Here is a 14477-nt window from a genome sequence, read left to right on the forward strand (position 1 = left end):
AAAAAAAAAAAGACATCCAGCTTAAAATAAAGTGCGACGAAACTGGTTTATACAGACATTGGTAACTGCCTGAAAACGTTTGTTTACTCTCGCGTTTTGAAGAGGATGGGAGCACAAAGTAAACATTAGTGGCGTCGAAAAAAAGCTTGTAAACTTTGGATGGCAAAAAAGCCAGGAAAAATATTAGCAGCAACTTAAAAAAATAAGTAGAGTATGAACAGTCAGTGGCAAGAAAGTACAGTCACACCAGTAAAGAGTCATCAGCTGACAGGTGCTTGTGAACAATTAATAACGAAACAAAGGCTAGTGAACTGTAGATAGCAAAACAAAGGTCAGAGACCCCCTAGAGGCCCTAGACTGTTGTGTTTTGGAATAAATATAATAAAATATTGTGTACAGAGTGAGTAGCTGTGAAACTGCAGGAGCGGTTGCTTTAAGCTGTTGTTTTAAAGTGTTTTAAATGGCAGATGACTGGGTACTTCGCCTATTAGTTTCTTTTAGAACACAAATGATTCAAAGTAGCAAATATTTCCCAAATATTTTGGCATCGTTCAACGAAAAGGGAGGAAACTGATGTACTTCAAGAAAACGCTCGCCTTCCAGCCTCGTGAACGGTTGTCTTATCCAGAAAAATATGTTCATTCACAGATGAGGTCTGTTCCCAGGAGCTCTCACTCGCATGAGTGACAACGGATGCCAGCGTGACATATGTTTATAAACAGTTAATGTATACATGGATGCATGCCCGGCTGGTATGGACACAGCTGTGTCGTCGAAAATCAAAGGCGATTTGTCTATACGAGTGTTGTTAATCCAGAGTGGCTACCCTAGTCCTTAAGCCCGTCAACCGTCCCCTGAAAGCGGATTGCATCCTACGTCTAAACAAAGAATGCCACTGGCCTCGGTATCCTGCTCCCCGGTGCTGGAGCACGAAGTTTCTGTTGACTGCTGGCCTCCATAGCAAGCTGCTATAGTCAACTGGCACGTCGGCGACTGTGGATGCAAGGACTTCGCTCCAAAGACTGGCTGAAATAAAAAATAAGCAACAATTTCATTAGCAGCTCCGAAAGTGTACAAATTATTCACAGTTGACAACAGATTTGCACTAACCTTTCAAGATTGTCCCAAATGTCCTTTTAACAATGAAACGGCAGCACAACCAATCAGTGGAATAGTAAAAGATCCCATCATCAACACGAAAAGGTGTATGGGACCCACACCAATTACATTTGTGTTCAACAATGCACACTGGGTGTAAATGACAAGAACAGTCTTCTAGCAGAAGAAAGAAGACTTCGGTTGTGGGCAAGACCTGGCCCTCTACCTCAGCAGAAGAGAGACTGTAGTTACTGGCAAGAACCACATTCTACACGTGGCAGAACAGAACCAGGATCTGGTTACTGGTGACAATGACCTTTTCGCAAACCTGCTCCAATGGCGCTGCTCAACCTTGTGTGATTTACACAAAGGGACAGCATCCGGTCATCGGGAGACAACAGCGGCTTCTGTTTCATCTTTATGTAAGCGCAGTTTACAGGCTGTGAATCGCCTTAATAAGCTTCATCTGAAGGCGAGCTTTTCTGGAAATAAAGTGTCGCTTTAAAAATCACTGAAATTGTGTTTTTTTTCTGCAGAACGAGAATCCAATGAATAATGTTCTTTCAATGGTTAGATTACCAGGGCACCACTGACACTGCGACTAGTACTTGTTTAAAGACTTGATGGTTTTTTTAGTTTGCGACTTCCAGAAGCACGCGTTTGAGACAAAGAGAATGTGTCTGTCTCCGAGTAAGAGAGGAAAAAAATATGCGTGTGTGTGTGTGAGAGAGAGAGAAATAGAGAGAGACAGAGAGAGGCAAAAGAGATGGAGAGAGTAAAGAAAGAAGAAAGTGGGAAAACAGGAAGCAACAAAATATTACCTTAAGACTATCCTTCCATGTTGTTTCCCACAATGTGATGCTTTCAGTCTCTTCGGCTTCACTTCCAGTAGAATTACTATTGCAAAAATGACTGTTATCAGTAACGTCTTTCGCAGCTTTTACGAGTTTAAGAGAGAGAAAGAGAGAAAGAGAGAAGAGGCAGAGGAGAGAGACAGAAAGCTGTGACACAAAAGAGGATGGAAGAGGGAGAGATGAAAGAGTCAATGAGAAGCGAAGTGAGAGACAGGAAAAAACAAAGAAACAAACAAACTAAAAACAAAGAAAACCCTTCTCGCCCTAAAAAGGGAGGCGATTTGCCTTGAGGCAGTTCACGGCCCTGATTACAGCGCTTCATTACATTCCGTCTACATCTGTGAGTACAAGTACACTCTTCAGTGAAAAATTCATCTGCTGCGCAGTCTCTAAGTGGAAAGATTTCAACTATTTACATTGCCGTCTCATTTTTCAGTTCAGGCCACAGAGTGAAAATAAAAGCAGAAGAAAAATGACTACTCAGCGACAGCCATAATCACTGACAGGATCTGCTTTCCACTTTCCCGGCTCAATTCTCAAAAAAAGCCATATAACAACAGAAATGTTTACTGAAAAAACATTTTGCTTTAAAAGCAAGGTTCATCCTCTTTTCACAGTCTAATTCAATTGTCCAGGGTACATGTTCCTCGCACCCTGCCTCCGAGCGGCGTAAGGAATTTGTCTTTCTGCCTCAGATGCTGTTTTGTTGCATGGCATCCATCATCGCATCTGAGAGATCTGGTGATGGATGAAGGCATGCCCAGCACATTTTGCGGTTTTCTTGTGTTTGAGAGAACCATTCTTCAAGCTAAGTGTCGGAATAAATGTCACAGGGACACAACAGAGTTCGGTGTTACTGCGCAGTCTTTACAAATTCATTTGGACAACTTACTCTTCAAAGCTTATTTTCAAGCTGTTTTTTTTGTATTCCCAATTGTGAAGCTTTAAGATGAATTCAACCAAAAAAAAACCGAGATGCGGTCTCCATTATACTTTTTGTTTGTTTGTTTGTTTGTTTTAATCATTCAAATGGTTCTTCCCCCGCTTGGGCTGTAGGAGAGAGAAAAGGGCTACAAGCAAACAAATTTCGTAAGCATACAAAAATGATGGGATCTGTACATATAACCACTTCATTTATTTCCCTAAAATCAAGCTTTGTGAATCCTATGTAATACCTACCTTCTTAAGTGACAAACAGTCTCCATTTTCTGACAGTTTCTGGTAAAACTGACGGTGTCCTCCAAGAAACAGCAAAACAAGTGTCTGAGTTTGTTAAGAAATCATAAGTAATAAAGAAGGAGTATAAGATGAAGAAGGGGACAAGAAATAGGAGCTAGAGGAGAATGAAATAAAGAAATAGACAAAGAAGGAAGATACAGAGAAGGAGAAGATTGAAAAGGAAATCATGCGCCAGGAAGGTGTGAACAGGAGGAACTGAACATGTGCCTGACGTTCTGAAATTATTTTGCTTGGATTAGCTCAGGACTAAAAGTGTAATCAGGCATCAACAAACATATATATACACACGCAGTACACATTGTCAATGATAAGATGGTGAAAAAAACTTTGACAAAATATCAGAGGGCAGAGTGAAAAGTAAGGATACAGTCACGTTGAAAATGGCGAGCCCAGCCCTAGAAAAACAGAAAAAACTACTAATAACAACATGCAAACGGAGCTTTGAAGTAGTAATGTATAGGACGACCAAACAGCTCTTGAGGACCAAGGAAGGTAATACCAATATTCACTTGAGCTGTCGTGATATTTTCACATAAAAGGAGCTAGCATTTGACTAAAATGTTTAAGTGAGAACACACACACACACTTTCACTCACACACACAGATACGCATGCGTTCACATAATGCTCTGCAATAAATTTATAAAATTGAAAAAAAAACTTTTTTTAAAACAATTAAAAAAAGATATTTCAAACATTTTCTTAAAATGTACTTTGAAAACTACCTGACATTTTTGTGGAAATGAAAATTGCAATAGCAGTGAGGAAAGTAGTTTTTACCTAGCAGTGGCTTCAACAAAAAATGAATAACAAGACACATGGTCACAATAAACTACAGAACTGATTTAAAGTTAATGCCATCATAATTTGCAGACAAGTACAGTAATATTGCTAGAATTATTACAATATTGTAACAGTTAAATACAAAATACAGAGAAGTATTTCCTGCTACAGCGAATAAGCCGCTGACCTGGCTAGCGTCCAGGGCAAGGTGTAGGAAACTACCCCCGGGGTGAATGATGGGTGGCAGAACACGATCACCAGGTATCCAGTGTTGCCCACTGCCATCAGCATCTCTGCCCATGCGTGTCTTCTCGCTGAGCATCCGGACTTGTGCTGCAGAAAACTAAAACTGTGAGCAGAGTATAGAATGTTGTGCGAGGTAACCTAACCTGCTGATGTCCCTGTAGACATTTCAGACAAGGTTTAAGTTCTCTCCAAAACAAACTTTTTCAACAAGTAACTCGCACTCGCGCAAATAAAATTCCAAAAAAAAAAAATCAATGAAACAAAATATCAAGTTTAAGTTGTAATCAGTTGTGATAAGAAAAACAGCTGTGATGTTGCATAAGAAGTCTGTGAGAAAGAAAACAGTTATTTATTTATTGAAAACAGAAAAAATGCACATGTGTGTATATCTTTAAACACACGAGAACACGCTAGAATGCAGATGATTGTTGGAACTGACAAAACACTCGGTCCTTCAAAACCCGCCTACGTCTCCCATACATCACAACCAGTTCAGCCATCAAGAGAGCCACCCACAGACAAGAAAACACAGCCTTCCCAGAATCCCACATGTAGTGAAGATGCAAACAGGTGTGTAGAAAACGAGATTTCATTTTTACTTTAATCTTATTTAATTTTCTGCAAAGCTTCGGTTATGAAAATGGAAAGACACAAGAGCGCTGTGTGAGTAGATAAATAGGATGAGAATTCTCGTTGTTTTCCTCCCGGAAACCGTTTAACACGCCGATGTCTCACTGAACGCTCTCTCCTTCCTTCAGAAAGTCTCTACTGCGGGGTCAGTCAAAGCTTTGTAACTTTTAATTTGTCCTCTGAAAGGTTCTCGGTGAAACGAGGGTTTAACTATAAAACTCTCCTGCTGGACCTTGAGTAAGTCTTTGACTAGTCAGGATGTATCGGAGTTCTTTTTGCAGTAAACGGTAATTCAAGGAGTGCAAAACAGAGTTGTAAAAACCAAGTAGGAATCAGATAAGAAGATGCTGCGGTGGTAGGTCGTTTCTTGACATTTGACATTTCAATCATTTAAATGACTGCATAAAGACACTTCTCAGAAGATGTTCTACACGTCTGCTACCGGGGGCTGTTGTGACTCCAGTACTCCACCAGTCGAGACAGGGGAATGAAACAGTGCATATGTAATGGATGTCTTACTACAGGAAGACCGTCTGCAAGGATTTTGAAAGCGAGGTTTAAATATCTCTGGAAAAAAATTGTAAGTAGTCATCCCAGCTCGCCTTTAGACCCCGTATTGGCATTGAAATTCACTCACGCCCATTTGCTTGAGGTCCACCGACAGCGGAAAGAAAGAAAACCCTTTTTCATTTCTGTTGTGGTTGTAGTTTTTAACAGCCAACCGCTAACCATTCATTTGTGTCTGTAAGCATCAGAGAGGTTTTACCCGACTTGTTGCGGAGGCACAGACCAGACCCCGCTGTCACTGCTCAGCATACCGCTTTGTTTGTGGTCGCAAACCCAATAAAATTCCGTCTGAAGAAGGTCACGAGACACAAAATTCATCTTCAAGATCTTTCGTGTTGTCCATTGATGTTATTGGACAGCACATCTTGTGACGGCGTCGGCCATGTTCAACTTCCGCCATCTTGTCATGTTTGTTACATGTCCTCTAGTGACCGGGACAACTCATGTCAATACAAAGCGAGAAACCTTTGGACCTGCAACTAATTAGGATTCATTTGTGAAGCCACCAAGGGACATTTCAAAGCACCGCGCCGTGCCAACCTTGTTCACTAGGCTTTGAAAACGATTTTTCGAAGCAGCAGCAGCAGCCAACCATCCTCATTCACAATGAATTCTCGAAACAATCTGTAATCTTTTAGAAGAAGCTGTACAAACTTATTTACCAGAATAATCTTAATAAACGTTTAATAACATACCTTGCTGCTCAAGCAGGAATAAGAAACAGCACTTTCAGTCTGAAAGCAACCTTCAGCTGCGAAGTCCAAACTTGTTCTCCAGTCCACGAGCCAAGACAGTGGACTTTAAAGGCGCTTTATAGGATTTGTGGAGGTTCAGCGCTTTGAACGGTTACAAAATGGCCTTCACTAGTGATGCCCACTGATTACTGTCATCTGACTGTAGTCTTACTTCAGTGTCCAGGATAAAGGTTCACTTACCGTTCTCCATACGTCAGTTGCTGAAGCAAGCCAGCTCATTAGACATGCAGACGACCCCAGAATTCGTCCAGCTATGTCCAATGTTTCGATGTCCTGCGTTACCTGGCAACCATTGAGTAGTCATTTATTTTTGTTTATGTATATTTCTTAAATGCTGCTTACAATTCTTTTAGCAGGAAGTTATAGTCAGGGTCCAGCTAACCCCTGGCTGTGCTACTTCTAGAGCCAGTGGTGGTCAAACTGCTGCTGTTGGTATTACTAGTGTTAAGGTTGATACCACTAGTGCAATATTACTGACTATATCGCTGAGAGTGTGCGAGTATTGTTAATGCTGTTTGTGGTACTTCCACGGGGATAAACACTTTTTAAGAAAGCTATTCACCATCATGACTTTCGGCATCAGGGACACTCCCGAGCTGCTCTCCCCGTCGACCCGGTGATGATGAGGAAGACGAACGTGCACAGGGTGAAGGACAACCTGCACGTGCACCCCGAATTGCAGCAGCACAACAGCGCCACCCGACGTTTGTGTGCTGAAACACGGGTACATTTTGTAGATAGGTCCAGGAGCAGGGTGCGACAGCAAGAAACTAGTCGCCAACTGAGTGGTTAATGCCAGTATTCAGCCACTACATTCTTTTATGAACAGTTAAACGTCAGCCATCAAGAGCCTGTAGTTATGAAGTGAGGAGAAGTCGTTGCCATTAGGAAAAAATGGAAACTCGAGGACAAGCTTCCTTTCTCCGTGATTACAAAGAGGTGTCCAGATACCGCAGGTGCAGATTTACCCCCGAGGCAGTATTTATAAACCAGTGACAAAAGTTGCTCTAGGGTGAAGTAGCATAATGCAATGTTTCCGAGATTGCACACCGCTTCTCAACTTTGGAGACAGAACACTTGCTCTTGCTTTCCTCCACTTGCCTGGCGGCAACCTTTCACCTCACTTCATACCTGCCGACCCAGGGGCTTGGAGAGGGGTTGAACGCTTTAACCCCATTCTGCTGAAGTTACATACCCAGGTCTGACCACCTCCTCCATCTCTCTTACTTCTCCTTCTCATTAAAAATGTCATGCCCGGTTGTACGAAAAAGAAGGCAGAATAAGCCGCGAAAATGTGACTAACAGCTGTTACTGTCTTGATGGCCACAGTGACGCCATAGATGGCGACAGCAGGTCACCATGGCAACTGCTGAGTGTCCCAGCACGACTGTCGCGCCAAACGCGATCTGAAAGAAACGTGTGATGTGTAAAGTGCAAGGTGGTCGTTGGTTTAACCCACGAAGTTATCCACTCCCTCACCCCCTGATGAACATTTCCTGACAATTGTCATCGAAGACTTTTCATCAGATGAGTTTTAAAGTGCAATCACATGTCAATAAATTTCATCTAAATATAAAAAAGACAAACTAACCACATGGGCTAAAGACAGTTTAAAGAAAATAGTAACATTGGAAGTAGACCATAACTACATGGATGATCAAGTGAGTGACTGAGTGAGTGAAAAGCTTGATTTAACTATTAAAGTCACTCATTCGCAGGATATGTCCAGTTTAGAAGACACGACAGACTTCCTTTTTTTTTTTTTACTTTGATGAATATTTGTCTAACCTGCTCCAGGAACTGCATGGCCATGAGAGCGCCCACACAGCTGAGGATGTCAGCGAAAAGGTGAGTCACTAGAGAAACTCTCATCCACACCAAGATTGTCGGCAGTTGGGCAACGAAGACAAGACGATAGATAGAAGCCCAAGGACCATACAAGTCCAGAACACAGGCCAGCCACAGCAGCACAAATGTCTCGAGGGTTTAGTAAACAGTCTGTGGACAGCATCCATGCCACGTCACTCGTATTGAGACAAGTCGAGTTAACTCTCCTGATGGCGGATGGTCGCAGCTCATAAGCCTTTACATAAGCCTGCACATGACATATTTCATTTAATTGTATTTAATGGTTGTGAAACATCAATAAAAATGACGATGAGAAGGGACAGGTGAAAGAAAATGCATTTTTTTTAGTATTACTGGACAGTCCTACTTACAACAGTGCGCTTATACCAAGCTATCAATGTAAAAACAAATTAAATAAATAAAAAACTCGTTATTTCTACATAACTACCTGTCTGTCGAACACTTTTACCACCGCTACCACTGGCTATGCTGCAAAACCAAATGAAAAATAAAATTTAAAAAAGTTCATTAATAACCTACACGCACTAAAAGGAAAACAACAACGGGTCTTCTCAATGTTGTAAGAGCATTCGAAATATCACGAATTTCTATTAAAATATAGACATCTGTGGAAATATTGGGTTACTTTATTTTCATAGTTTACCGAGGTTCATCAAGTGTTTCCTATTTTTGTCCTTCTTTTAGTGGTTCCTTGCCTCTCGTGCATTTGCGTGAATGAAAATTTGTTATTCTTTTGCATCAGAAGGTGTTCAGGAGGCAACAGACCTCCATTCAAGCTGCCGCAGATCGCACATCGATCAAAGCTCACAGGTTATTTTGACAAACGTAGGTACTGAATATGTATTTTGCTTCTATTCATAGTTACTGCCTCGCCACGATATTAATGACAGAGTATTAATTACCACGATACAAGTCTGGCAGCCGGCTATGAGGCTATCTACAGTAGCACATCACACACACCACTGGAGTTGAATAGTCAGCTTCCTGAAGCTGTTCGTTTACATTAAATTAGCTGCTGTGCTTTATGGGGTGCCTCAGGGTTCAGTTCTCGGGCCTCTGTTGTTTATGATGTCCAGCCACTTGGCCCCGTGATCCGTCCTTTGGCTTGTACTATCACATGTACGCCGACGATACTCACCTCCTGGCATCATGCCTTCCAAACTTACAGCATATCTCTTTCGAAAATACTGACTATAGCCAGTCCATTCTGTTAACTTATCATGTATGCTCATCAACGTGTATGTTCATTTGAAAAAAAACATAATCAAGATGGGCTAAATTGTTATTAATTCTTAAAATGAAACAACAATTGCAAGGTTTCAATAAAAATGCTTAATTAATCGACATGTCAATATGTCTAAGACTTAGAAACAAGTGTAAAAAATGACAGAGAAAAGAGCCGACAAAAACAAAAAACAAAAACAAAAACAAAAAAGAAAAAAGAGAAAAAGAAGCTAACCTGGACCACAAGGTCGGAGAAGTGTTCCAGTAATATTTTACAGTGAAATGTCTAATATCGTTTTTCAAAAGTAAATATTATCTTCAATAGTTAAAACGAGGCACTGGTACAAATTTTTGCTTTGGGCGGCTAAGTACTCCGCATGTGTATACAAGAGTCAAGACACATGTCACGTGACAGTCTGGCAGTGTGAGACAGTATCTCACCTGCACGGCACTTACCTGCCAGAAAGGTAGTGGAGCAACACTCTCCATGTTCGCCGGCGATCTTCGTCATCCAACCCCTCAGTGGTCAACCATGCATGTATATGAACCTCACAGGTGACCGAATCCTAAACGTAAACTGATCTCAAAAGCCCGTCTTTGGCTGCTGCCTGCCCACCTGGTGACCTAAATCTGACGCCACGACAGTCACGTGACTGAGGCTAGAGGGCTGACGAAAGGGCGCGGGTTACGGATGTTACGACGAGCGAGATCTGGGTCGTGCGGGGTCAGTAAATTTATCATCCTTATCAGTAAACCGGCTGCTGGTGCAATAATCTCAGCACCACCACCACCACCACCACCACTATATATAATATATGCGAGCGTTGACACGTGTGTGTGTGTGTTTACTCGTACCAACGTATATCTACATCTCCCTCTCCCACCCTACTCCTTTCTGTTTTCCTGAAATCAGTTCTGACACGTGCTAAAGTGTTATAACCGAGATTTGCGCGTGCACGCACAAGGTAAGCGTGCGGACACGTGTGTGCCCTTGACACCATCCAGATTAGTGGCCTCCCTTGTGACAGCTGTGCTTTAGGAAGTAGCTGTACACAGGTCCTAGGACCCAGGTTCTCACACGATTCTATTGATTCATCGTGAGTACCACCTTGATTTTCTACTCGATCGATCAGAGTGTTGTTGTTGTTGTTTTTCTTATATTTCACTCCGACGATTGAATGTCTGGATAGCAGGAAGACAGAAAGGAAAAGGCACAAAAGGGAGACAAATTACTCAGGGGACAAAAAGGGGGACAGCTTAATAAGTGGACAGGAAGAAAAGAAACAAACAGGGGACGGACAGCAAAGTTTCAGACTAATATTCTATAAATCTTAGTGAGTAATCTAAAAATATCAACAACAACAAAAGTGTGTGTATGTGTGTGTGCGCGCTATTTAAACATCATCTTGCTACAATTTTACAATTAACAAAGAAAGTGGAGAAAGAGGGAAAGAGCTGAAAATGTTAGTTGGCGAAACAGCTTCTTCTCCAGCCAACAAGGTAGATAATCATGTAAATGTTTAATCCACAGTCTTCTCCCTTGATTTTTAAATTTTTATTTTTGTAGGTTCGTAGAGTTGTGTTTATCAAAACCCAGTCCTCCTCTGTCAGAGTACTGTACCGTGCTAGTGCTCTATGCATGCTGGCAACAGTTTGGAAGCTGTCATTATCTTCGTTCAAGGATAACAAATGAAAGTCTTATCACAGTGGGGAAAGACCAACTTAATCCGAGGGAAGAGAAGTATGGGAAATCATGCATTAAATTGTAACATAGAAGGTGAATAGTGGAGCGCAATGACCTTTCAATCTGAATTCATGGGCTTACCGTTGTAACACGAGTGACACGGCTGGATTGAATTCACAACAAAAACATATTATTTTTAGCTTCAATTTCACGGTGACACCTGGTAAGCATTTAAAATCTGTTCTGCATATGACCAAGCATCGTTCAACAAAACTTTTTACTGGGCCCTCTCAGAAATGCCTGCGGCACGATCTCGTAGTTGAGCAGTTTTAGTTGCCTATTTTATTTCTGCAATTTTCTTTCACAAAAGAGCTTGAAAAATAAATTCACTTCGTCTAAAGTAACAACCCCCCCCCCAAAAAAAAAAAAAAAAAAACAAAAAAAAAAAACAAACCAACCCTCCAAAACTTCCAACAACATACAGCAATAACAACAACTTTACAACTACAATAATCACATCTGTAGGTCTACTCAGCAGTATTTTCTCCTGTAGGCTTAATTGTAGAGTTCTAGCCTGTTTCCACAACTTAGAACTCTACTTCGTGTCATTAAATATGTTGTACATACGAAAATCTCCTTTATGGTAGGCGACTGTTGAAGATTTACAGAATGTGTACTTGCCAGCCCTTCAGCACGAGAGTTTAAAAAATCCAACTCTTCAAACATGATAGGGTCATGGTATAATATGCAAGATAATATTTTCTGTACACGTTTAAGGCACATGCTCATGTCACATATCTACGAGATGTAAGTGGTAAGGACGAGTCATGTTTCTGCAGTGAAATATTAATGAAGAATATTTGTTGAATAAGGCCACAGATCGGCAGTACTGTACAACTGCCTACATCTGCAAGTGTAAGAGGTAGCAAGTAAGGGATCTTACACAACACAGGCAGAGAAAACAAAATGTACCCCGCACACTTATTTGAAATAAGTTCTGATAAGGAGTGACCTAGTAAATGACCTGTTTGCTATGTAAGCTCGGTGTATAAACTTCAAGTTTTTTTTTTTTAAACAAGGTCCATTGGCGACTGTGTCAAATTGTTTTACACGAAGGTCATTTAAAAATCTGCTAAACATATATTCGTGTCCTGGTTAAGACCCAGTTAAGAGGGCCGGTGAGGCAAGATTATTCATTTTTATGAACAAGCAGGAGTGGTACAGGCGACCAAGAAGTTAGGGTGAGAGGAGGTATAAAAGAGACAGAGAGACAGAGGTACAGAGAGTTTTTTTTAACTACAAGACGACAGAAAATTCAAGTGACTATAAACAAGCTCCAGGTATTTATTGTGTTATGACCCTGCATAATCAGTCCCCTACAGCTTTTGTACATTGGAGTTGTTTACGGCGCCACCAGGTGAGGTCGTTGGTTACCTGGCGTAGCTTCAGGTGTCACACTCTGCACTTCTGTGATGTTTTCTTTGCAGAAGTTCGACTTCCGTGGAGTGTCTTTAACGCTGGTTGTCGACGTGCTGTGGTCTTGGTTTGTTTTTCTATGGACACAGTTTCTGGACAAAGCAGTCACATGTACCAGCAGACGCGCTCGTTCGGCCGAGCTGAATCAGGATCAGCAGAGGAAGGTTCCAGGACCGATGCCATTCACAAAGGAGGCAGATCCCATCGGTCAGGAGACAGAAATGAAATCCAGAGAGGTAAGTGTCCATCTCATACTGTGACAGTGTCGGTCAAGGCAATATCCAAACTAAATGAAGGTTGGCGGGGAAAAGAAACGATACACGCGAAATACTTTTATTTTATTTTATCTATCCGCTTTGCTTTCTGAAGGTCTTATGGGTTAAGAAGATGGATACCCCAGTTTAAACTTACATACCATCATGCTTCAGGTTAGTTAATATTTTAGCAAAGCAGTGAAGCAAAATCCTTACGAAATATTAGTAGTTTACCTGACTGATTATAAAATCACACACATGTTTCTAAGGCCAGCAGGGAGCGGACAACTAGTTCAGAACCAGACCTGACCCATCAGCTGAGGTCAATGTCGTGTCAGAAGACACTCCCCAGCTAGCGGCAACTACGAGAATAAAGGTGAGAGCAAAACACCAATTGTCAGTTGTCGATGGACTCCAGAATCAGAAAGTTTCTATTAGTTGGAAACTAATCTCATTTAGAGGGCGTAAGGGAATGAAGTAGTTTAAAAATCGGAGGAAGTTACCAGCTCTTGTCTGGGCGGATCTGACGTCAGATGAGGAGAAAAAGGGGAAAAAGAGGTAGAAAAAACCCGTTATCTTAATGTATTTTCGTTACCGTCTCATTACAGAATCGGCGTGTAAACATTTGGCAGTTTTTGACATCTTAACATCGTTGAGACGATAGAATGTGGTTTAACTTAGCTTCCCTCGCACCTGTGATCCTGTAGTATTGCATTTATTTAGCCACATATATACTGGATGCTAGCGTTGCCTCATGTAATGTATATATATCCTGTACCGTGAAGACCGTTAATCGTTTTCTTTTTGTTGACAGCTTGACGAAACAACCTTCAGAGGCTTTCACGAATACCGAGATTTCTGATAACCTCATTGCCTTGATGACCAAAGTTTCTTCTAGTTATATCCAGGTTGTTCAAACTTAGTATCTTCTGATGAGACATCACCTTGGGTGATGAAGCTTCTACTACTGCTACATAATCTTAATTGATACCATCTCCTATATGAAGCCTGTAGAGACCTACGCAGCATCAATAACGGCATGACTATATACTGCTAATGTCATTTCACTAAGAGATATTTTACATGACATGATGCCTGGGGTCGAAGACATCTCTACATGTGCTGTTTCATAGAAGATTAGACTGTTATAAGCAATAAATAAATAAATAAATAAAGCTGTTTTCTGCAGAAGTCATAGCACATCGATACTCGAAACGAAGACAGTCCGGAAAGACGTTCACCAAATCAGGTGTTAACATTTTCACGTAAACATGTAAATAACACTTTAAAGAAATAAAAATTATAACGGCTTAGACTTTTAGTTATTTTTGTTTACTCCTACATTTTATTTCGTCTTTCTTTGTTCCAACTACTGATTCAATCTCTTTTTCTCTCTATATACAAACATAAAATATATATAGATGTACATGTGTGCGCTTCTCCTCTTTCTCCTTCTCTCTCTCTCTCTGTGGCGCTGCATCTTGTTTCAAGTGAGCGATCGGTGTGTTGAGTGAACATGTTGCTTTTTTTCGCCCGAAAGCAGGAGGATGCCTGTCGATTTTAACAGCAATCACAACCGTGTTCTCAAGTCTCTTGACATGAAAGGTTGGCGGGCAGATCGCTTCTAATCAACGAACCCTGACACCGTGGCAACGGTGAGAGTGTAGGTGCCAGCTGACCTGCTGTATCGACACGTGGAGTGATCTGAGAACAGCAACATCTGCCTCCACATCGAACGGTTTCCGTGGCCGTCTACACCCTGGTGTTGCTAAAACATCTTCAGTCGACCGCTACATCCG

The 14477-nt window shown here is 41.4% G+C and overlaps 1 protein-coding gene and 1 long non-coding RNA gene across 3 annotated transcripts; both read right to left on the reverse strand.

Annotated features, from left to right (window-relative positions):
• Nucleotides 1-900: 900 nt before the first annotated feature.
• Nucleotides 901-6814, reverse strand: LOC112557361. Of its 2 annotated transcripts, XR_003097944.1 has the most exons (7): nt 6734-6814; nt 6352-6453; nt 4161-4306; nt 3559-3586; nt 3132-3215; nt 1920-1995; nt 901-1026 (listed from the first exon to the last, which is right to left on the reverse strand). XR_003097944.1 is itself a non-coding variant. In XM_025227166.1 (6 exons), the coding sequence occupies exons 1-6, from the start codon at nt 6749-6751 to the stop codon at nt 1993-1995; spliced, it is 381 nt and encodes a 126-aa protein (XP_025082951.1). In that variant the 5' UTR covers nt 6752-6814; the 3' UTR covers nt 1835-1992. The 2 variants fall into 2 exon arrangements, 1 of the variants encoding a protein (XP_025082951.1); XM_025227166.1 differs by lacking the exon at nt 901-1026 and having other exon boundaries at nt 1835-1995.
• A 3-nt stretch (nt 6815-6817) lies between these two features.
• LOC112557364 lies at nt 6818-9983 on the reverse strand. Its single transcript, XR_003097945.1, has 4 exons — nt 9721-9983; nt 7960-8266; nt 7475-7577; nt 6818-6884 (listed from the first exon to the last, which is right to left on the reverse strand). It is a non-coding gene; the product is annotated as an uncharacterized LOC112557364 (long non-coding RNA).
• Nucleotides 9984-14477: the final 4494 nt, after the last annotated feature.

This window comes from Pomacea canaliculata, linkage group LG2, assembly GCF_003073045.1.
Source record: "Pomacea canaliculata isolate SZHN2017 linkage group LG2, ASM307304v1, whole genome shotgun sequence".
Classification (NCBI taxonomy): Eukaryota; Metazoa; Mollusca; class Gastropoda; order Architaenioglossa; family Ampullariidae; genus Pomacea; species Pomacea canaliculata.

What these genes read in the sequence shown, in the direction of transcription:
- LOC112557361 (XM_025227166.1), bottom strand. An exon ending in TTGCCCTGGACGCTAGCCAG is followed by an intron (nt 3,587 to 4,160) that starts GTCAGCGGCTTA and finishes CTGTTTTTCTAG; the next exon opens with GGCTGGGCTCGCCATTTTCA. An exon ending in TCGCCATTTTCAACGTGACT is followed by an intron (nt 3,216 to 3,558) that starts GTATCCTTACTT and finishes TAACAAACTCAG; the next exon opens with ACACTTGTTTTGCTGTTTCT.